Raw genomic sequence first — 24,440 nt, 5'->3', positions numbered from 1 at the left:
GTTACATTTTTTATGCTTAGCAGGACAGAAAGTGTTCCAATTCACACACTTATCAAGAGAACATCCCTGGTCATCCCTACTGCCTCTGATCTGGCGGACTCACTAAACATAAATGCTTCGTTTGTAAATGATGTCTGAGTGTTGGAGTGTGCCCCTGGCTATCCATAAATAAATAAAAATAAAAAGGAAATTGTGCCATCTGGTTTGCTTAATTTAAAGAATTTGAAATTATTCATACTTTTACTTTTGATACTTAAGTATATTTGAGCAATTACATTTACTTTTGATACCTAAGTATATTTACAACCAAATACTTTTAGAATTTTACTCAAGTAGTATTTTACTGGGTGACTTTCACTTTTACTTGAGTCATTTTCTATGAAGGTATCTTTACTTTTACTCAAGTATGACAGTTGGGTACTTTTTCCACCACTGAAGGTCATAGCTAATCTGAGTCTAATGAATGACTGAACGTCGTAGTTAATCTGAGTCTAATAAATGATTGAAGGTCATAGTTACAGTTTTTCTCAATTGCTAAAACACTAAACCCTATTGTCTGAACCAAATGCTCAGTTGCCTGAACCCACTGATTGAATCAATCACTCTTTTGGCAAAACCATAAGCACTTTTCACCTGTTTAGACACAACTTGCCAACACATTTTCATTGGGATGCACCCGTGCTGCATAATGGTGAGCACATGTGACAAAAGTCAAACACAATTAGAGCACAGGTATCACCACTTGAACACAACAACTCAAAATTGATCACACTTGTGGCTAATGATGTGAGGGAACATATACAGTAAGCCAGTTCAGAGAGCACTGGTTTGTGAGGCCCTACAATGGATAGAAATCTGAGAGGAAGAGTTCGTGTGAGAGGAGGTCGAGGTGGTCGAGGTGGTCAGCGAAGACAAAGAACAGTAATATCTGATGAAATCAGAGCTACTGTGATTGACCATGTTCTTGTCCATGGTATGAGCATGAGGGAGGCTGGACAAAGGGTACAACCAAACATCAGTAGATTCACTGTGTCCACCATAATCCGAAGATTTAGAGAAGAGAACAGGTAATTACCTTTTTCTGACATTATAGTACAGTATGTAAATGTTGACAGCAATTACTGTATGACATACTATATACTGTACCACAGTATACTGTAAGTGAATATATGTTTCAGTACATCACTGTACCAATGTACTGTAGTATTGTAATGGAGGGTTGGTCTAACTGTTTGTAGGCCTAGTATTCCATGTATATTTTTTGTAACTCCATGTTCTCTTTTTTGTAGAATTGAAAGACTGCCACATGGGGGTGGGAGGACAGGTATGTTCTCCCCACACCAAGAGACCCTAATTGTTGATATGGTCCGTAAGAAAAATGCCATTAAACTGAGCGAAATTCAGCAGAAGATCATTGAGGACCATTTACATTTTGAGGGTATCAACAGTGTCAGCCTCTCTACTGTTGATCGTGTCCTCAAGCGCAACAGACTGCGCATGAAACAGCTATACAGAGTGCCCTTTGATCGCAACTCAGACAGAGTCAAAGAGCAAAGATTCCAGTATGTACAGGTTGGCATATATCCAGACACATTCAATGTTGATTACTCTAAGTAGTGATTTACTGTAGTGGCCTAAATCACTTTTTCCGTATCACTTACAAAACTATATCTATTTCTACAGAGGGTTTTTCAACTGGATGCAATGGAAAGACCCCATCAATACATCTACATGGATGAAGCTGGGTTTAATCTCACCAAAAGGAGAAGGAGAGGCCGTAATGTGATTGGCCATCGGCCATTGTTGGTGTTCCTGGGCAGCGTGGTGGCAATGTCACATTATGTGCTGCCATCAGCAATCATGGGGTTGTCCACCATCATGCCAACCTGGGGCCCTACAACACTCACCAGCTCCTCATTTTCCTCAATCACATGCGAGATGCTTTGTTAGGGCAGCAGGATGAGCATCCCATCTATGTTGTTGTTTGGGACAATGTGAGTTTTCACAGAGCCCTCCAGGTTAGAGAGTGGTACAATATGAACCAAGGTTTTATCAATCTTTGCCTTCCACCGTACTCCCCTTTCCTAAACCCCATTGAGGAATTCTTCTCCTCATGGCAGTGGAAGGTATATGAACGCCAACCTTACACCAGGGTAAATCTCCTGCAAGCCATGGGACTTGCCTGTGGTGACATAGGTGTGGAGGCATGCCAAGCCTGGATACGGCATGCCAGGGTTTTTTCCCCCGTTGCCTGGCCAGACAAAATGTGGCCTGTGATGTGGATGAAGTCCTGTGGCCTGACCCAGTACGGAGACATGATGCTGTGGCTGAGTAATGCACTTATTTGTATATTTTTGTACTTTATTTTTACATGGGCTTACTGTACACAAGTGGCAAACGCATAAGATTTCTGTTTGTTTTTACAAGTGCTACATGTAAATGCACAATATTTCTGTTTTGTTTTTTTGTACAAGTGCTAAATGCACAGGTTTTTTTGTTTTGCAACATGCATTTAGCCTACAGTGAACAATAAACATTTATTTCTCCAGCTTCATGTCCTGAGCATTGTGTTTTCTATTTTTCTACGTAGTGTTTAGTGACTGTTCAGTAGTGTTTTTTATTTTGATTGACTCGGGGCACGATTTGACAACATAGTTCAGTTTTGAGCACAGATTGAACTGTTTTGAGGTGAAAGTTTGGTTTTGCAAGAAGAGTCTGAGGTTTTGTGAATGTAGCTTGAAAATTGGGTTTTGTGTTCACAGTTAAGAGAAAAGGAGAGCAGCTTTCAAGAAATGTGTCTTAGCAATCGAGAAAAACTGTAATCGTGGAGTCAGATAAGGTGTCCATAGATCAAGGCGTGGCAGGGCAGAGGGCTGTATCTGTGCTAGTTAGCTGTCCCTGCACCAAAACTCCAGTATTTTTCCTTCATAGCTTGTTCTCTTTCTTCTTTTTAAATAGTGAGCCAATTTGTTTTCAGCACTTTTATTTCCATGACTGATCAAAACTCGTTTTCTAATGGCTCTCTCTTGTCCCTTTGCAGCAGACATTGTGAGCAATATGTTTGGAACATCGAATCACAATAAAATAACAGTATCGAATCGCAATACAAATAGAATCGTGAGAATCGTAACACATATCGTATCGGCATCTAAGTATCATGATAATATCATATCGTGAGGTCCCTGGCAATTCCCAACCCTATAATACACTGTTGTGTACAACTATTTCACACATACACACACACTGCTCTAATCAAATCAGATAGTAAGTTACATATTGCATGTTATCTTCATCAGGCTGTGAAGAGCATATCTGTTTCTCACAATTTAATGAAAGTGATACATTTTTCAGCTGCTATTATTGCTCAAACCGCTGTTATAAATATCACAGCCTTACCACAAACAGAGTGACTGTCTTATACCGCTATGCTATCCATGATAACAGTATTAGCTATTAGCTTTAGCTAGCATTAGCTAGTAGGTCTAATCAAATAAACAAGCTATCCATGCTAACATGCCAGTAGAATATGATGAAATGTGCAGCTCAGGAATTGGACACCGTTTCTGTAGAAATGCTAGTTTGGGTTTTCAGAGGGAGAGAGCCGTGATTCAGGTCCCATTTTAGAGGAGCTAATCAATCAGGCAGCATAACATATGAATGTAGACCTCCTACCAGCCTGGCGTAGCAGGGAGAGTGGCCTCCTACCAGCCTGACGTAGCAGGGAGAGTGGCCTCCTACCAGCCTGACGTAGCAGGGAGAGTGGCCTCCTACCAGCCTGGCGTAGCAGGGAGAGTGGCCTCCTACCAGCCTGGCGTAGCAGGGAGAGTGGCCTCCTACCAGCCTGACGTAGCAGGGAGAGTGGCCTCCTACCAGCCTGGCGTAGCAGGGAGAGTGGCCTCCTACCAGCCTGACGTAGCAGGGAGAGTGGCCTCCTACCAGCCTGACGTAGCAGGGAGAGTGGCCTCCTACCAGCCTGACGTAGCAGGGAGAGTGGCCTCCTACCAGCCTGGCGTAGCAGGGAGAGTGGCCTCCTACCAGCCTGACGTAGCAGGGAGAGTGGCCTCCTACCAGCCTGACGTAGCAGGGAGAGTGGCCTCCTACCAGCCTGACGTAGCAGGGAGAGTGGCCTCCTACCAGCCTGACGTAGCAGGGAGAGTGGCCTCCTACCAACCTGACGTAGCAGGGAGAGTGGCCTCCTACCAGCCTGACGTAGCAGGGAGAGTGGCCTCCTACCAGCCTGGCGTAGCAGGGAGAGTGGCCTCCTACCAGCCTGGCGTAGCAGGGAGAGTGGCCTCCTACCAGCCTGGCATAGCAGGGAGAGTGGCCTCCTACCAGCCTGGCGTAGCAGGGAGAGTGGCCTCCTACCAGCCTGGCGTAGCAGGGAGAGTGGCCTCCTACCAGCCTGGCAGGCAGCACAGAGACGTAGCAGGGAGAGTGAAACAGAGTGCTGTCTGGACACAGCAGCATAGCGGAATCACGGGATAGGAGAGAGAAAGAGGGAGAGACGCCCCTCTACAGACCAGTCGCATGTAAGAAATGGGGAGCTCGATGAGGGGTAGAGCATGGCGCTTGCAACGCCAGCGTTGTTGGTTCGATTCCCACGGGGGACCAGTACGAAAAAGTATGAAAATGTATGCTCTCACTACTGTAAGTCGCTCTGGATAAGAGCGTCTGCTAAATGACTAAAATGACAAACGTAAGGAGAGAGGGGAAGAGAAGGAGAGAAGAGAGAGAGAGGGAGGGGAGTAGGGGAGAAAAGAGAAGGGGACAGACAGAGGGGAGAGGACGGAGAGAAGAAAAGAGATGGAATGAGGGTACAAGTACTGCGGGAAGACATGAGGAAGACGTGGATTGATACAGGGAAACTGTAGGGGGTCTGGGAATGTTTTCATTTGGTTTTGAATAGCCAATAAAATAACTGCCTATAATGTGTACAAAAATAACACAGCTCTCTCAGCAGACGACAAGATTTTATATGAGGAGATGTCATTGTCAACGAACAACCACAAGGACGAGAGAGAGAGAGAGAGACAGAGAGAGAGAGAGAGAGAGAGAGAGAGAGAGAGAGAGAGAGGGAGAGAGAGAGAGAGAGAGAGAGAGAGAGAGAGAGAGAGAGAGAGAGAGAGGGAGAGAGAGGGGGAGAGAGAGAGAGAGAGAGAGAGAGAGAGAGAGAGAGAGAGAGAGAGAGAGAGAGAGAGAGAGAGAGAGAGAGAGGGAAGGAGAGAGAGAGAGAGAGAGAGAGAGAGAGAGAGAGAGAGAGAGAGAGAGAGAGAGAGAGAGAGACAGAGAGAGAGGGAGAGAGAGAGAGAGAGGGAGAGAGAGAGAGAGAGAGAGAGAGAGAGAGAGAGAGAGGGAGAGAGAGAGAGAGAGACAGAGAGAGAGAGAGAGAGAGAGAGACAGAGAGAGAGAGAGAGAGAGAGAGAGAGAGAGAGAGAGAGAGAGAGAGAGAGAGAGAGAGAGAGAGAGAGGGGAGGGAGAGAGAGAGGGAGAGAGAGAGAGAGGGAGAGAGAGAGAGAGAGAGAGAGAGAGAGAGAGAGAGAGAGAGAGAGAGAGAGAGAGAGAGAGAGAGGGAGAGAGAGAGAGAGAGAGAGAGAGAGAGAGAGAGAGAGAGAGAGAGAGAGAGAGAGAGAGAGAGAGAGAGAGAGAGAGAGAGAGAGAGAGAGAGATTGGCCTGGAGTGGTCTAGCTAGCGGTTAGTCCACACGCATATATATCACACCCCTTCAAATTAGTGGATTCAGCTATTTCAGCCACACAAGTTGCTGACAGGTGTATAAAATCGAGCACACTGCCATGCAATCTCCATAGACAAACACTGGCAGTAGAATGGCCCGTACTGAAGAGCTCATTGACTTTCAACGTGGCATCGTCATAGGATGCCACCTTTCCAATAAGTCCGTTTGTCAAATTTCTGCCCTGCTAGAGCTGCCCCGGTCAACTGTAAGTGCTGTTATTGTGAAGTGGAAACGTCTAGGAGGAACAACGGCTCAGCCGCGAAGTGGTAGGCCGCACAAGCTCACAGAACGGGACCGACATGCGCTAAATCGTCTGTCCTCGGTTGCATCACTCACTACCTCTGGAATCAACGTCAGCACAAGAGCTGTTCGTCGGGAGCTTCATGAAATGGGTTTCCATGACCGAGCAGCCTTACAAAGCTCGACGCCATTGGACTCTGGAGCAGTGAAAATGCGTTCTCTGGATTGATGAATCACACTTCACCATCTGGCAGTCCCACGGACGAATCTGGGTTTAGCGGATGCCAGGAGAACGCTACCTGCCCCAATGCATAGTCCCAACTGTAACGTTTGGTGGTGGAGGAATAATGGTCTGGGGCTGTTTTTCATAGTTCCAGTGAAGGTAAATCTTAACACTACAGTATACAATGACATTCTAGACGATTCTGTGCTTCCAACTTTGCTCTTCCCTGTTTCAGCATGGCAATGCCCCCGTGCACAAAGCAAGGTGCATACTGAAATGGTTTGTCGAGATCGGTGTGGAAGAACTTGACTGGCCTGCACAGAGCCCTGACCTCAATCCCTTCGAACACCTTTGGGATGAATTGGAACGCCGACTGCGAGCCAGTTCTAATCGCCCAACACTAGTTCTAATCGACCTCACTAATGCTCTTGTGGCTGAATGGAATCAAGTCCCCGCAGCAATGTTCCAACATCTAGTGGAAAGCATTCCCAGAAGAGTGGAGGCTGTTATAGCAGCAAAGGGGCGACCAACTATATATTAATGCCCATGATTTTGGAATGAGATGTTTGACGAGCAGGTGTCCACATACTTTTGGCCATGTAGTGTATCTGTCCCACTACCAATTTGGCACATACTCTCCTACAGTCCTTCCTGTCCCCTGGCCTCTACGCTTCCATATACTTTCTTAGTTAACCTTTTACTGCAGTGGGCTAAATCAGGGTCACACAGTGTTACTTGGTAGTCTTAAACAAATCTACTTTGAAACAAAGTATACACCTCACACACATGGTTATAGGCTTTAAAAAAAAGAAGACACCTGTACTATGTCAGATATAGAGTTGAAATGTATTACATTTAGAGTTTGCAACCCAATATTACACGTTATATACATCACAGAAGACTGAAATATAACAAAACTGTTTGACATAGAAACACCAGATTTTCGGCTGTTTAAAAAAAGAAATGTTTTGATTAATTATGATATTATGAAAAATATTAATAACATTCCGCCAATGAGGCCACTCGTCATTTGACGAATGGGGTTTTAATACTATACAAATACCAGGTTAGTCCCAGCTCAAAGTACCAGCTTAAAGTACCTTTTAAAGGGGCACTGCACCACTTTTTAAGGTTAAAAAGTGGTGAAGTGCCCTTTAAGTACAAGCTTAAAACGACTGTAAATTAAAGCGATTGCAGTAATACCACACAAAAAAGAGATAGTGAAATCCTCACCAGGTTTCCCACGGACAGCACCTCCTCAAAGTGCGGGGTCATGGGGTAGTGCTCCATTGCCATGAAGAGGGTGTTGAGGACGATACAGATGGTGATGGCCAGGTCCACGAAGGGGTCCATGACGATCAGGTTGACGATCTCTTTGATTTTCAACCAGATGGGACAACACTCCCAGATGAGGAAGATGTTGGAGAACTTATACCAGCACGGTGGACAACTACGCTGAGACTCCTCCAGTTCTGAGAAAATTGTTTAAGAGACCCGCCAGGAAAGGAATATATCAAAAATCTAAACAATAGAAAAGTCCCCAACAGTGCAAACCCCCACCAACGTGCCACTCCAGGCAGGCTAAAGGAAAAGTATTTGAAAGAAAGCAAATCGTTTTTGAATCAAGGTCTGCTACTGATAAATGTTACGAAATAATAATACGTTCTGTATATGTAATATATAATAATATGTCTGTCATGAAGTATCTGTCAGTACAAGAATGACAAGATATACACTGAGTGTACAAAACATTAGGAACACCTGCTCTTTCCATGACAGACTGACCAGGCGAATCCAGGTGAAAGCTATGATCCCTTATTGATGTCACATGTTAAAAAATGATTTTTAAGCATTGAGACAATTGAGACATGGATTGTGTATGTGTGCCATTCTGAGGATGAATGGACAAGACAAAAAATGTAAGTGCCTTTGACAGGGGTATTGTAGTAGGTGCCAGGCGCACCGGTTTGTGTCAAGAACTGCAACGCTGCTGGGTGTTTCACGCTCAACAGTTTTACAGTGTGTATCAAGAATGGTCCACCACTCAAAGGACATCCAGCCAACTTGACACAACTGTGGGAAGCATTGGAGTCAACATGGGCGAGCATCCCTGTGGAACGCTTGACACCTTGTAGAGTCCATGCCTCGATGAATTGAGGCTGTTCTGAGGGCAAAAGGGGGGGTGCAACTCAATATTAGGAAGGTGTTCCTAATGTTTTGTACATTCAGTGTAGCTATAGATACAGATATAGGAGATTTAGAACTGTTCGTCCAATGAGCGTGCAGGGCACCTCAGTTGGTCCCATTCGATAAAAATCGGATCTTATCTTACAGTGAGGGAAAAAAGTATTTGATCCCCTGCTGATTTTGTACGTTTGCCCACTGACAAAGAAATGATCAGTTTATAATTTTAATGGTAGGTTTATTTGAACAGTGAGAGACAGAATAACAACAACAAAATCCAGAAAAACGCATGTCAAAAATGTTATAAATTGATTTGCATTTTAATGAGGGAAATAAGTTTTTGACCCCCTCTCAATCAGAAAGATTTCTGGCTCCCAGGTGTCTTTTATACAGGTAATGAGCTGAGATTAGGAGCACACTCTTAAAGGGAGTGCTCCTAATCTCAGCTTGTTACCTGTATAAAAGACACCTGTCCACAGAAGCAATCAATCAATCAGATTCCAAACTCTGTACCATGGCCAAGACCAAAGAGCTCTCCAAGGATGTCAGGGACAAGATTGTAGACCTACACAAGGCTGGAATGGGCTACAAGACCAAAATCGAGCTCTTTGGCATCAACTCAACTCGCCGTGTTTGGAGGAGGAGGAATGCTGCCTATGACCCCAAGAACACCATCCCCACCGTCAAACATGGAGGTGGAAACATTATGCTTTGGGGGTGTTTTTCTGCTAAGGGGACAGGACAACTTCAATGCATCAAAGGGACGATGGACGGGGCCATGTACCGTCAAATCTTGGGTGAGAACCTCCTTCCCTCAGCCAGGGCATTGAAAATGGGTCGTAGATGGGTATTCCAGCATGACAATGACCCAAAACACACGGCCAAGGCAACAAAGGAGTGGCTCAAGAAAAAGCACACTAAGGTCCTGGAGTGGCCTAGCCAGTCTCCAGACCTTAATGCCATAGAAAATCTGTGGAGGGAGCTGAAGGTTCGAGTTGTCAAACGTCAGCCTCGAAACCTTAATGACTTGGAGAAGATCTGCAAAGAGGAGTGGAACAAAATCCCTCCTGAGATGTGTGCAAACCTGGTGGCCACCTACAAGAAATGTAGCCTGACCTCTGTGATTGCCAACAAGGGTTTTGCCACCAAGTACTAAGTCATGTTTTGCAGAGGGGTCAAATACTTATTTCCCTCATTAAAATGCAAATAAATGTATAACATTTTTGACATGCGTTTTTCTGGATTTTTTTGTTGTTATTCTGTCTCTCACTGTTCAAATAAACCTACCATTAAAATTATAGACTGATCATGTCTTTGTCAGTGGGCAAACGTACAAAATCAGCAGGGGATCAAATACTTTTGTCCCTCACTGTATCTTAAAGCAGTGAGATAGAAATAACTGTTCCTCCAAAAAGGTAAGAGACAATTTAGACTAAGAAAATATGCCTTTCTTCTACATCAGATTTGAAACTTTTCGGTTTACACTGTCAGCTGAAAACAATAGAGCATGGAAATAGCTAGTTAGTGTAGGGAGCTTTAAAGCATAGGGGCAGTACCCTCCGCTAGAGTGTTGGTGATGGCGCTCATGACACTGTTGGCCCGCTCTTTCCTTCCGAAGGAGGTATTGAGCTGGTCCACAGACACCATCAGGGAACCAGACAGCTTCTTCTTCACCTCAACCTCAGTAGTGGGCTGCCAGGAGGAAGAAGAAGAATCAAGCACTGATGGTAGTCAAACCATGAACACCACCGTACAGCGCCATCGCTGGCCAGGGAGGGAAGTGCACTTGTAACAAGATTGGATTGGATTGGACGGAAGGGTGGGATAAATTGTAAATTGGTAAATTTTTGGTTGGCACACAGGGTAGTAATGTATTTGTCTTGTTGTTGATGGACGCTGATGGTAGGGAGAGTATGTTGTGTCTAGAAACATGCAGGTCATTCACAGCCAGAGTGAGAGCAGTGGTATAGCGATATTTGACTATTATTGTGACCTTATTACATAATACTTGAATAACATTTGAATATTCAGAAATTGAGAAGGGAAGTGTTTTGTACGTGTGTTTATGTATTCACAGTGTTACTTACCTATTCTCTGAACCAACCATTACGTCTGAACCAACCTAAATGTCCCCCTGCCTAAATGTGCCAATTCTGCCACTATATTTTACCTTCTAATCATTATCCTGTCCTTAACGCCTCCATACTCAGTACTCCACACTATGTGATAGTACTTTTTGACCCTAGAATATCACCTTCAAGTCTTGTAAAAAATCCTGTAGCATTTGAGGAGAACGTAGAGGGAAGAGTAGTGTGGTTACCGTAGAGAACATTAGGGGCAACATTATTGGGATTGAGATCCTTCCAGTCGTCATGCATTGAGCATGCACCAAGTCAAAGAGAAGGAGAGGAGAGACACCATAGTCACTAGATTAGTTGCTATCATGCTGGCTAAGTTAGAAACACTGTACAACACCTGTAGAAGGGCCAGGTCAAACTACCATGCTGCTTACTAGCAAGAGAGAAACATTGGTTTGGCTTTTTTGTTTTGTTTGGTTTGTTCACTGCGGATTGTTTGAAAAGGAAGGGACTATTTTGGCTATTTTGAAGAGGGTTTTTACTTACAATGACTGTGATATGTGGTTGTTTTTACCTACTGTATTTTAGTTGAAGGCACTGACTGTTTGTCGCCCTAAGATAAGAGAGTTTGCTAAATTTGTAAAATGTTAAAGAAATAGTTCAAGACTTTGGCAATTAAGCCCTTTTTTATTTACCCAGAGTCAGATGAACTCGTGTATACCATTTGAATGTCCCTGTGTGCAGTTTGAAGGAAGTTGAAGGTAGTTTCTGGAGCCAATACTAACTAACGTTAGCGCAATGACTGGAAGTCTACAGGAGCAAGGGCTTAATTGCCAAAATCTCTAACTATCCCTTTAATGTCAATGTAATGTCACACTGTTTGGCGTGTGGAAATCAAAACCTTGAGATATAAAACAACAGTATGTTGGAAGTCACTGAAAAACCCAGTTATAAAGTAACAATAAGAACCTTTTTTTCTGATAAACTAAAGTTTCTCTATTTTGCTTATTTGGCTAGTGTTGGGGGGCAGCATAGCATACACTACATACTAGGAGCAGGGGAGGAGGGCGAGCGCAGATAGCGCAGACATACGGACTTGCAAAGAAGAAAGTCGAGAAGAGAGAGAGAGAATAAGAAAGTGAGGGAAGCGAGAAAGTCGAGAGAGAGAGAGAGAGAGAGTAAGAGCGAGAAGGATGGGGCCATGCCTAGACAAGACGGGTCTGAGTTACTCATTGACTTCCTTACACTGTCGTCACCAGTTGCCTTATCTATTTTCACCTCAGGCAGAAGGCGTCCGCCGGTCCCCGGACTGATCAGAGACACCACGCCGTTGCAGTCCACCGTCGAGTTCCTCTTCCCGCCGCCGTGGTGGTAGCCCGTGTAGCTGCTCCGCCGGTACGGGCTGAACCGGGAGCCCCGTCTCTCTTCGCACTCTTCCACTGTGCTGTGCTCGTCGTCGGCAAACTCATTTTCTGAGACCACGTCTTTGCCGCGGCCCTTGAAGCTGAAGATGCTGCTCTTGCTGTTGTGCCTCGACAGAAACGGTGAGCCGGGGATACTGAGGAGGGACTGCAGGGGACAAGGAGACAAGGAGAGGAAATAAGGATAGGAGACGAGTGAGTGAATGATTGAAATGTATATAGTTGTAACACAAATCACATCATAGCGCTGAAGGTCATGGGTTCGATCTCCACAACCACCTCTGCTACTTGATATCCTCCTGCCTTTCTCTCAACGTCTATTTCTGTCTAAATGAAGCCATTTTCAGAAATGTCTGTAAATTTACATTAATTCAAAATAAAAACACATCTTGTCAAAGAGACAGTGCTATTATTTTTTCATCTTACCGTGACATTCAACAACATAGTTCAGGCAGTAGGAAGCTCTCTCATCCATGCAGATGATACAGTCTTATACTCAACTGGCCCATCCCCAGATGTTGTGTTAAACACTACAACCAAGCTTTCTTACTGTCCAACAAGCTTTCTCTGCCCTTAACCTTGTTCTGAACACCTCCAAAACAAAGGTCATGCTAGCGACTGGAACGAGCTGCAAAAAACACTCAAACTGGACAGTTTTATCTCCATCTCTTCATTCAAAGACTCAATCATGGACACTTACTGACAGTTGTGGCTGCTTCGCGTGATGTGTTGTCTCTACCTTCTTTTTTTTTTCTTAGTGGGTAGATCAGCTTTAATATTGCAGATAGATTGTAACTTCAATCAATGTAATTGTCAGCATCACTTCCATCATCTGCATCATATGTTTTATTTTCTTCTTTTTTCGCCGCATATATATATATATATATACACATACATACATACATACACGCACACGCACACACACACACACATACATACACATACATACATATACGCATATACATACATATATACATACACATCTTTTAAAAATATATATATTTCCCTTTATTACTTTCCAACCCCACCATCCCTTCCCTAATTGGAGTAAACTAGTGAACAACAATGCTTAGGCCTCTACTTCCAGCTTATACATACTATATACATTTTATGGACACAGTCAATAATTATATTTTGTTTGTTTTTACTCCTGAACTTCCTCCGATCATTTTCATGATGTCCATCTGGTATGCTTCTACAGTATATATAAACCCCAGCTGTACTTTATCAAATGCCTTTTCGAAGTCTGCTATGAATAGTAGGCCTGTTTTCCCAGATTTTTCATAGTGTTCTATTGTTTCCAGTACTTGCCTTATATTATCTCCAATGTATCGCCCATGTAAAAAACCTGTCTGATTAGAATGAATAATGTCCAACAATACCTTTTTAATTCTATGCGTTATACATTTTGCTAGAATCTTTGCATCACAACACTGAAGTGTAAGGGGCCGCCAATTTTTGTAATGGACTGGATCTTTATATTTTCCACTTGTATCCTGTTTCAGTAATAATGAAATCAGACCTTCTTCTTGAGTGTCTGATAATCTACCATTTACATAGCAGTGCTTAAAACATGCTAATAACGGTCCTCTGAGTATATCAAAAAAGGTTTGGTATACCTCGACTGGTATGCCATCCAACCCTGGAGTTTTCCCGGACTTAAAGTCTTTAATTGCATCCAGAAGTTCCTCCTCTGTAATTTCACCTTCACGTGAGTCTTTCTGTATGGCTGTTCATTTTACATTATCAATAGAAAAAAATATCTCTACAATTAGCTTCAGTTAGAGGAGATGGAGGCGACTGAAACAAAAACATATGCTTAAAGTACTTTGTTTCCTCCTTCAAAATATCATTTGGTGAATCATGGGTGACTCCATAATTTGTAACCAGTTTCCATAAATTATTTTTGGTAGCATTCCTATGTTGAAGATTAAAAAAGAATTTGGTGCATTTTCCCCCATATTCCATCCAGTTCGCTTTATTTTTATAATATATTACACTTGATCTTTCTTGAATAAGTTTCTCCATTGCTTTTTGTTTTTCCTCTAATTTATTCTGAGCCTCTATGTTACAGTTTTTATTGCTATCTACAGTGGGGAGAACAAGTATTTGATACACTGCCGATTTTGCAGGTTTTCCTACTTACAAAGCATGTAGAGGTCTGTAATTTTTATCATAGGTACACTTCAACTGTGAGAGACAAAATCTAAAACAAAAATTCAGAAAATCACATTGTATGATCTTTAAGTAATTAATTTGCATTTTATTGCATGACATAAGTATTTGATACATCAGAAAAGCAGAACTTCATATTTGGTACAGAAACCTTTGTTTGCAATTACAGAGATCATACGTTTCCTGTAGGTCTTGACCAGGTTTGCACACACTGCAGCAGGGATTTTGGTCCACTCCTCCATACAGACCTTCTCCAGATCCTTCAGGTTTCGGGGCTGTCGCTGGGCAATACAGACTTTCAGCTCCCTCCAAAGATTTTCTTTTGGGTTCAGGTCTGGAGACTGGCTAGGCCACTCCAGGACCTTGAGATGCTTCTTACGGAGCCACTCCTTAGTTGCCCTGGCTGTGTGTTTCGGGTCGTTGTCATGCTGGAAGACCCAGCCACGACCCATCTTCAATGCTCTTACTGAGGGAAGGAGGTTGTTGGCCAAGATCTCGCGATACATGGCCCCATCCATCCTCCCCTCAATATGGTACAGTCGTCCTGTCCCCTTTGCAGAAAAGCATCCCAAAAGAATGATGTTTCCACCTCCATGCTTCACGGTTGGGATGGTGTTCTTGGGGTTGTACTCATCCTTCTTCTTCCTCCAAACACGGCGAGTGGAGTTTAGACCAAAAAGCTATATTTTTGTCTCATCAGACCACATGACCTTCTCCAATCCTCCTCTGGATCATCCAGATGGTCATTGGCAAACTTCAGACGGGCCTGGACATGCGCTGGCTTGAGCAGGGGGACCTTGCGTGCGCTGCAGGATTTTAATCCATGACGGCGTAGTGTGTTACTAATGGTTTTCTTTGAGACTGTGGTCCCAGCTCTCTTCAGGTCATTGACCAGGTCCTGCCGTGTAGTACTGGGCTGATCCCTCACCTTCCTCATGATCATTGATGCCCCACGAGGTGAGATCTTGCATGGAGCCCCAGACCGAGGGTGATTGACCGTCATCTTGAACTTCTTCCATTTTCTAATAATTGCGCCAACAGTTGTTGCCTTCTCACCAAGCTGCTTGCCTATTGTCCTGTAGCCCATCCCAGCCTTGTGCAGGTCTACAATTTTACCTGATGTCCTTACACAGCTCTCTGGTCTTGGCCATTGTGGAGAGGTTGGAGTCTGTTTGATTGAGTGTGTGGACAGGTGTCTTTTATACAGGTAACGAGTTCAAACAGGTGCAGTTAATACAGGTAATGAGTGGAGAACAGGAGGGCTTCTTAAAGAAAAACTAACAGGTCTGTGAGAGCCGGAATTCTTACTGGTTGGTAGGTGATCAAATACTTATGTCATGCAATAAAATGCAAATGAATTACTTAAAAATCATACAATGTGATTTTCTGGATTTTTGTTTTAGATTCCATCTCTCATAGTTGAAGTGTACCTATGATAAAAATTACAGACCTCTACATGCTTTGTAAGTAGGAAAACCTGCAAAATCGGCAGTGTATCAAATACTTGTTCTCCCCACTGTATCTGTTCTGTTAGACCTTCTATTTCCGTTGTTAATGTGGACTCTTTTGACCTAAATTGCTTTTGTTTTCGAGATGAGTACTGAATTGCATGGCCTCTAAAGGCACATTTAAAGGTGTCCCATACAATACGGGGATTTGCTGTACCTATGTTATGTCAGAAAAAATCAGTTATAAATTCCTCTGTCCTAGTTAAAAACAAGTTATCACCCAACAGGCTTTGATTAAATTTCCAATATCCTCGCCCACATGGAAATTCAGTAAGAGTAATGTATATGCCAATTATATGATGGTCCGACCGCATTCTGTCCCCTATCAACACTTTTTTAACTTTTGGTGCCAACGAGAATGACATAAGAAAGAAGTCAAGACGACTAGCTTGATTGAGTCTCCGCCATGTATATCTAACTAGATCAGGATATTTAAGCCTCCATATATCTACTAGTTCTAATGTATCCATGACATTCATGATACAGCCCTTTGTGCTGTTGTCTGTGCCCAATAATGTTGGTACCATGTTTTGTGCTGCTGCTATGTTGTGTTGCTACCATGTTGTTGTCATGTTGTGTTGCTACCATGCTGTGTTGTCATGTGTTGCTGCCATGCTATGTTGTTGTCTTAGGTCTCTCTTTATGTAGTGTTGTGTTGTCTCTCTTGTTGTGATGTGTGTTTTGTCCTACATTTTTATTTTTAAATCCCAGCCCCCGTCCCCACAGGAGGCCTTTGCCTTTTGGTAGGCCGTCATTGTAAATAAGAATTTGTTCTTAACTGACTTGCCTAGTTAAATAAAGGTTAAATAAAAAATAAAAATAAAGAATACAAAAATAAAAGGGTCTACTGAAGAGACAGACATGATTTAGTTTGAAATATATTCCAAGGTAATTTTATTTTAGACAAATAATCATGTTATGTGGCAAAACGCTATATATCCACCCCAAACAACAGAACTGCAATACAAAAACTATCCCAATTGGGTTTTAAACAGTTACGTGTAATAAAGTATCGATACTTAAATCAACATTAAAATATTCCATTTGTTTCAACTATATTGTGTAAATAGCCGATGTATTGTATCCAGAGGGTGAACAGTGTATATACAATGTGGGTTTTCTTAGCGGCAACTTTTGGAAAACAGTTTCTGGGGGTTTAACAGGTTTTTTCTGTAGGATAAATCCAGGGAAGCTTTTTGAGTTTGATTGTATACAATTTAGGGAAGGATTTAATTAATTGCCGGTCAAGGATGGATTGATTCTTATTGTTGCAGTGGCACAGCCCTCTGACACAGCCCCCTGACACAGCCCTCTGACAAAGCCCTCTGACACAGCCCTCTGACACAGCCCTCTGACACAGCCCTCTGACACAGCCCTCTGACACAGCCCTCTGACACAGCCCTCTCACATCCCTCTGACACAGCCCTCTGACACAGCCCTCTCACAACCCTCTGACACAGCCCTCTCACAGCCCTCTGACAGCCCTCTGACACAGCCCTCTGACACAGCCCTCTGACACAGCCCTCTGACACAGCCCTCTGACAACCCTCTGACAAAGCCCTCTGACACAGCCCTCTGACACAGCCCTCTGACACAGCCCTCTCACAACCCTCTGACACAGCCCTCTGACACAGCCCTCTCACATCCCTCTGACACAGCCCTCTCACAGCCCTCTGACAGCCCTCTGACACAGCCCTCTCACAGCCCTCTGACACAGCCCTCTGACACAGCCCTCTCACAGCCCTCTCACAGCCCTCTGACACAGCCCTCTGACACAGCCCTCTCACAGCCCTCTGACACAGCCCTCTGACACAGCCCTCTCACAGCCCTCTGACACAGCCCTCTCACAGCCCTCTGACACAGCCCTCTGACACCGCCCTCTGACACAGCCCTCTCACATCCCTCTGACACAGCCCTCTGACACAGCCCTCTCACAACCCTCTGACACAGCCCTCTCACAGCCCTCTGACAGCCCTCTGACACAGCCCTCTGACACAGCCCTCTGACACAGCCCTCTGACAACCCTCTGACAAAGCCCTCTGACACAGCCCTCTGACACAGCCCTCTGACACAGCCCTCTCACAACCCTCTGACACAGCCCTCTGACACAGCCCTCTCACATCCCTCTGACACAGCCCTCTGACAGCCCTCTGACACAGCCCTCTCACAGCCCTCTGACACAGCCCTCTGACACAGCCCTCTGACACAGCCCTCTGACACAGCCCTCTCACAGCCCTCTGACACAGCCCTCTGACACAGCCCTCTCACAGCCCTCTGACACAGCCCTCTCACAGCCCTCTGACACAGCCCTCTGACACAGCCCTCTGACACAGCCCTCTCACAGCCCTCTCACAGCCCTCTGACACAGCCCTCTGACACAGCCCTCTGACACAGCCCTCTGACACAGCCCTCTGACACAGCCCTCTCACAGCCCTCTGACACAGCCCTCTGACACAGCCCTCTGACACAGCCCTCAGCCCTCCGTAGGTTTGCAGCCAGTAGTCTATTATTGTTTCCCGTTGCTGAATCTTGGCTCTCTCCTTTTCATGAGCTTGTTTAAAAAGTTGAATCTTTCGGCTAACAGGAACTGATATCACAGGCTCCAAACTGTTGAAGGGATCCATAATAATCGAAAGGTCCACGACACTCAAGAGCTCAAAGCTAACGTAATGCTAGGTAGTCAGCACGTGCACAGCCGAGAGTGACAGCTGTCCATCTCCGCATCTGGCTGACTAAGCCAGGGGTTAGCCTAAATGAATAAGATAAGGTTCTGATCACATTCCTAAGTGTGTAAAAAATAGTATGGGTAGCCATTTGATTAGCTGTTCAGGAGTCTTATGGCTTGTGGGTAGAAGCTGTTAAGAAGCCTTTTGGACCTAGACTTGGCGCTCCGGTACCGGCTGCCGTGAGGTAGCAGAGAGAACAGTCTATGACTAGGGTGGCTGGAGTCTTTGACCATTTTTAGGGCCTTCCTCTGACACCGCCTGGTATAGAGGTCCTGGATGGCAGGAAACTTGGATCCAGTGATGTACTGGGCAGTGTCTTGCGGTCGGAGGCCTTGCGGTCGGAGGCCGAGCAGTTGCCATACCAGGCAGTGATGCAACCAGTCAGGATGCTCTCGATGGTGCAGCTGTATAACTTTTTGAGGATCTGAGGACCCATGCCAAATCTTTTCAGTCTCCTGAGGGGGAATAGGCTTTGTTGTGCCTTCACGACTGTCTTGGTGTGTTTGGACCATGATAGTTTGTTGGTAACGTGGACACCAAGGAGCTTGAAGCTCTCAACCTGCTCCACTACAGCCCCGTCGATGAGAATGGGGGTGTGCTCAGTCCTCCTTTTCCTGTAGTCCACAATCATCTCCTTTGTCTTGATCACGTTGAGGGAGAGGTTGTTATCCTGGCACCACACTGCCAGGTCTCTGACCTCCTCCCTATAGGCTGTCTCGTCGTTGTTGGTGATCAGGCCTACCACTGTTGTGTCATCGGCAAACGTAATGATAGTGTTGGAGTCGTGCCTGCAGTGTGTCTACTACTGTTCTCACTGTGAACCTGGACTTGTACTGTATCAATCATCTTACTACTGTTATATACGTGTTCACTCTGCTGATTTGACACGTTTATGGTCACTAGCCTGTGAGTACTCATCTGGTGAGAGGGCCTATTCTCTAGTACGGATGATAATGATGATGGTCTCTGACAAAAACCTAGTTCTAACACCAATAGAAATCACATGAATGCATCGCTTTGCGTTTAAATAACAGTTATTTTCAGGGGTTTGAATACTCATATACTATAAGCTGGAGTCCTGCCCTGTGTTGTTGAACAGTGTCACAATCGTTGAGAGACAGGTCAGACCAAGGTGCAGCGTGGTATGCGTACATATTTATTAATGAAGATAAACACTTGACAAAACAACAAAAGCAACGTAACGTGAAGTCCTATGGGCTATACTCACAACAAGCCTAACCAGGAACACAAACAAGATCCCACAACTAAGGTAGGCAACCAGGCTACTTAAGTATGATCCCCAATCAGAGACAAGGAGCGACAGCTGCCTCTGATTGGGAATCACACCCGGCCAAACATAGAAATACAAATACTAGATTCAACATAGAAATACAATAACATAGATCTCAAACTGAACTCACACCCTGACCCAACCAACAAGAGTTCTCTAGGTCAGGGCGAGACAAACAGATACAGCAGGGCCGAGACAATACCAGTATCGCAATATTTTGTCCATGGCAAAAATGAAAACATGAAGCAGACCACACTCTTTGGTCCTTTAAAAACCTGCTGTATGTAAAATATTGTGTGCTATAGCTTGGAAAATAAATAAATGTGACTCTGGATGACAACATCATGATTTTTGTTTCCAACATTAGGGCTGTTTAATTAAAGAAGTTAAATCCACTTTGTTTTTTGTTTCCTTGCCACGATGCTAATGAGTATCGCAATACTGGTATTGTCCTGCCCCTAAGTAACAGTACAATATGAAAGACCCCAGAACAAAACAACACTTTGCTCTACTGAAACATGAATGTATTCACTGTTAATAATTCAAGCCTTGGATGAATGCTACTGTATCTTTAGCTACAACAATGATTACCGCCCCTTAGCACGTCGGTAGCCATGAAGTGCTTTGAAAGGCTGGTCATGGCTCACATCAAAACCAGCATCCTGGAAACCCTAGACCCACTCCAATTCGCATACTGCCCCAACAGATCCACAGATGACGCAATCTCAATCGCACTCCACACTGCCCTTTCCTACTTGGACAAAAGGAACACCTATGTGAGAATGCTGTTCATTGACTACAGCTCAGCATTCAACACCATAGTGCCCACAAAGCTAATCACTGAGCTAAGGACCCTGGGACTAAACACCTCCCTCTGCAACTGGATCCTGGACTTCCTGACGGGCCGCCCCCAGGTGGGAAGTGTAGGCAACAACACATCTGCCACGCTGATCCTCAACACGGGGGGCCCTCAGGGGTGCGTGCTTAGTCCCCTCCTGTACTCCCTGTTCACCCACGACTGCGTGGCCAAACACGACTCCAACACCATCATTAAGTTTGCTGACGACACAACAGTGGTAGGCCTGATCACCGACAACGATGAGACAGCCTATAGGGAGGAGGTCAGAGACCTGGCAGTATGGTGCCAGGATAACAACCTCTCCCTCAATGTGAGAAAGACAAAGGAGCTGATCGTGGATTACATGAAAAGGAGGGCCGAACAGGCCCACATTAACATCGACAGGGCTGTAGTGGAGCGGGTCGAGAGTTTCAAGTTCCTTGGTGTCCACATCACCAACAAACTATCAGGGTCCAAACACACCAAAACTGTAGTGAAGAGGGCACGACAAAGCCTATTCCCCCTCAGGAGAATGAAAAGATTTGGCATGGGTCCTCAGATCCTCAAAAAGTTCTAAAGCTGCACCATCGAGAGCATCCTGACTGGTATGGTAACTACTCAGCATCTCACCGTAAGGCGCTACAGAGGGTAGTGCGTATGGCCCAGTACATCACTGGAGCCAAGCTTCCTGCCATCCAGGACCTATATACTAGGCGGTGTCAGAGGAAGGCCCAAAAAATTGTCAGACTCCAGTCACCCAAGTCATAGACTGTTCTCGCCAAGTCTAGGACCAAAAGGCTCCTTAACAGCTTCTACCCCCAAGCCATAAGACTGCTGAACAATTAATCAAATGGCCACCCGGACTATTTACATTCCCCCTCTCCTCCTCCATTTGTTTTTACACTGCTACTATCTATGCATAGTCACTTTATCCCTACCTACATGTACAAATTACCTCGACTAACCTGTACCCCCGCACATTGACTCTGTACCGGTACCCCCAGTATATAGCCTCGTTATTGTTATTTTATTGTGTAACTTTTTATTATTTTTTACCTTATTTTATTTAGTAAATATCTTGAACTGCATTGTTGGTTAAGGGCTTGTAAGTAAGGATTTCACGGTAAGGTGGCATGTGACAAATAACATTTTATTTTATTTGAACAGCAGGTTATGATGAATGCCACTGTATCTTTAGCTACAACAGCAGGTTATGATGAATGTATCTGTGGTTGAAGCCCTGTTACTCTGTGGTTGAAGCCCTGTTACTCTGTGGTTGAAGCCCTGTTACTCTGTGGTCGAAGCCCTGTTACAAAGCTCTAAATAGTCTTAATCTGAAACCAAACCCTAATGTTTAAATTTACTTAGAAGGGAACTAAAATCATTTTGAACATTGGAGTGTCAATATGTGACCTCAAATGAACTGCTGTTATTTAGTCCTATTCTGTCTTCCTCCAGGAATGCATTGCACAGTGACAAACAGTGACCTTTGACGCTGGTCCTCTCACCTGGTTCATGATGGAAGACTTGCGGCCTAGCCGGTTGTCAGGGAAATGGAAGCGGCTCCTCTTGCTGCCGTCGTCCGACTCGGACTTGATGAATTTCTCGCAGTCCCCCTTCTCCTCCCGCTGCGACTGCTCTTTCTGGCGCCACTTCTTCTTGCGGTTGCGCCGCTCCTTGGCGCTCTTGGAGCTGAGCTTGGACATCTCTGACGAGCTACAGGACAGGTTCCCCCTGCCGTCGTCATCCCCTACGTCCTCCGACACCGTGCCCGCCGACGTCGCCATGGCATTGGCCTATCGCAGACCGCCACACCGGGAGAGAGAGTGAGAAAAACACCTGTCTGTGTCCAGTCCTACTGAAGTCTAATCTATACCCTAAGCAAATACGCAATGCATTTAGCTAGCTACGCAAAAATGGCAATCCTGTGTAGTTGTATCGAGATACAAATTGCGGGGCTGCAGCTGCACTTGACTTACTTGGGGCTGTGCAAGTTTGCGTATTTGTGCTAAGCAAGTACGCAGAACAGCCATTTTGCATAGCTTGGCTTCAGAGACATGGCTGTACAGCTTATATCAGGATAAACAGGTTTAAACTAGCCATATGTGACAGACAGGGGTCCAAGCCCAGTTTGCTGTGAGCCAAAAGAGTGCATTAGCCCGCTAAGCCAAAGCCTAGGCATTGGCTCAGGAAGCCCATGCAAATCTTCAGGTCTCAGGCAAGGTTACTCACCTCCGTCACAAACACAGTGAGGTATAGGAGCACGGTAACGAACACGGCTCCACTGCTTATATTAGACACAACAGATTTAAACCAAACAGACAGTCAAGGATAGGACTGGAGTATAGTAAGCACAGGCAGTACAGTATACACAGAGCGATGATGAGAGACAGACAGACAGACAGACAGACAGACAGACAGACAGACAGACAGACAAACAGACAGACAGCCCGACCGACAGACAGACAGACAGCCCGACAGACAGGGCAGACAGACAGACAGACAGACAGACAGACAGACAGACAGACAGACAGACAGACAGACCGGCAGACAGACAGACAGACAGACCGCAGACAGACAGACAGACAGACAGACAGACAGACAGACAGAAAGAAAGACACACAGACAGAAAATACAGACACACAGAACAGACAGACAGACAGAAAATACAGACACACAGAACAGTCAGACAGACAGACAGACCGGAAGACAGACAGACAGACAGACAGAATGACAGACAGACAGACCGGCAGACAGAAAATACAGACAGACAGAACAGACACTGACCTGTGCGGCCTCCTGCAGAGACAGTGACAACAAAGACAAAGAAACAAACACATATACAGTGTAACAGTGTACGGTTACAATGAATTGCATCTGAAATGGCACCCGTTTCCCTCCACATAGTGCACTACCTGGTCAAAAGTAGTGCATTATACAGTGTATCAGGGAAAAGGTGCCATTTGGCAGCCACATAGACATGCTGAGACACAGAGACACTGGGATACTGACCTGTGCAGCCTCCTGCTGGTTCTTGATCTGCTCCAGCATGGCCTTGAACTCCGCCTCTTTCTGCTCAGCCTCCTCCATTGTGGCCTGGTTCTGCTCCTCATAGGCCATGGCCACCACAGCGAGGATCAGATTGACCAGGTAGAAGGACCCCACGAAGATCACCAGCACAAAGAAGATCATGTAGGTCTTCCCTGCTGCCCGCAGGGTCTGGAAGGGGAGAGAGAAGACAGCAGAGGGTCAGATACACTCCAAAAGGGTTCTTTGGCTGTCCCCATACGAGAACCCTTAGAAGAACCCTTTTTGGTTCCAAGTAGAATTATTTTTGATTCCAGGTATAACCCTTTTGGGTTCCATGTAGAACCTTCTGTAGAAATGGTTTTACATGGAACTCAAAAGGGTTCAACCTGGAACCAAAGGGGTTTTACCTGGAACCAAAAAGGGTTCTTCAAAGGGTTATCCTATGGGGACAGCCGAATAACCCTTTTAGGTTCTAGATAACACCTTTTTTTCTAAGAGTGTACACTGATATTTGACCTATAACCCCTGACCTCTAACCCGAACAATAACCCTTCCCTGCCGTCCTTAGGGTCTGGAAGAGAACAGAGAGTACAGCAGAGTCAGACACTTGTCTCCCATCCAGTCCTCCAGAAGAGGCTGTCAATTTGTTCCCCTCCTCTACCCAGATCGTGTTCATTACGATGATAACTGGGTCATATGACAGGGCCGTGAGGTTCATATTGAGGTGGGGTTAGAGGGTAGAGGTCAAAGGTTAAAGGTCAGAGGTTATGTATCAGTTACTGAGTACTGTTGAACCTATCCAGGCTGTGTAGAAGTGTAGAATCTAAATGCTGGTGGTGGTACTTTAACACTTCCCCACTTCAACACATTAAATTCCATTTAGATTTCCTTCTGCTTACCAGAGTGTGATGATGATTCTAATTCACTGTCATAGACATTATGTAGGCCGATAAACAGTGAGGTGTAGAACTGATCTGACGCTAGGAACTGAT

The 24,440-nt window shown here is 45.0% G+C and overlaps 1 protein-coding gene across 6 annotated transcripts in view; it reads right to left on the bottom strand.

The window, feature by feature from the left end:
* The window catches only part of scn8aa (sodium channel, voltage gated, type VIII, alpha subunit a), a 136,332-nt gene that overhangs the window by 49,459 nt on the left and 62,433 nt on the right, over positions 1–24,440 (bottom strand). For 2 of the 6 annotated variants that reach the window (XM_041845459.2, XM_041845460.2), the window contains exons 10-15: positions 23,431–23,637; positions 23,206–23,217; positions 21,927–22,214; positions 11,705–12,028; positions 9,938–10,073; positions 7,431–7,669 (exon numbers count right to left, since the gene is read on the bottom strand). In XM_041845459.2, coding sequence (XP_041701393.1) covers positions 7,431–7,669; positions 9,938–10,073; positions 11,705–12,028; positions 21,927–22,214; positions 23,206–23,217; positions 23,431–23,637 — 1,206 coding nt within the window. The remainder of the gene's footprint in view (positions 1–7,430; positions 7,670–9,937; positions 10,074–11,704; positions 12,029–21,926; positions 22,215–23,205; positions 23,218–23,430; positions 23,638–24,440) is intronic. The other 4 variants (XM_041845464.2, XM_041845465.2, XM_041845463.2 and 1 more) reach the window with 3 other exon arrangements.

Source organism: Coregonus clupeaformis, chromosome 24 (genome assembly GCF_020615455.1).
Source record: "Coregonus clupeaformis isolate EN_2021a chromosome 24, ASM2061545v1, whole genome shotgun sequence".
NCBI lineage: Eukaryota > Metazoa > Chordata > Actinopteri > Salmoniformes > Salmonidae > Coregonus > Coregonus clupeaformis.
This window is presented reverse-complemented; position numbering and strand designations above follow the sequence as displayed.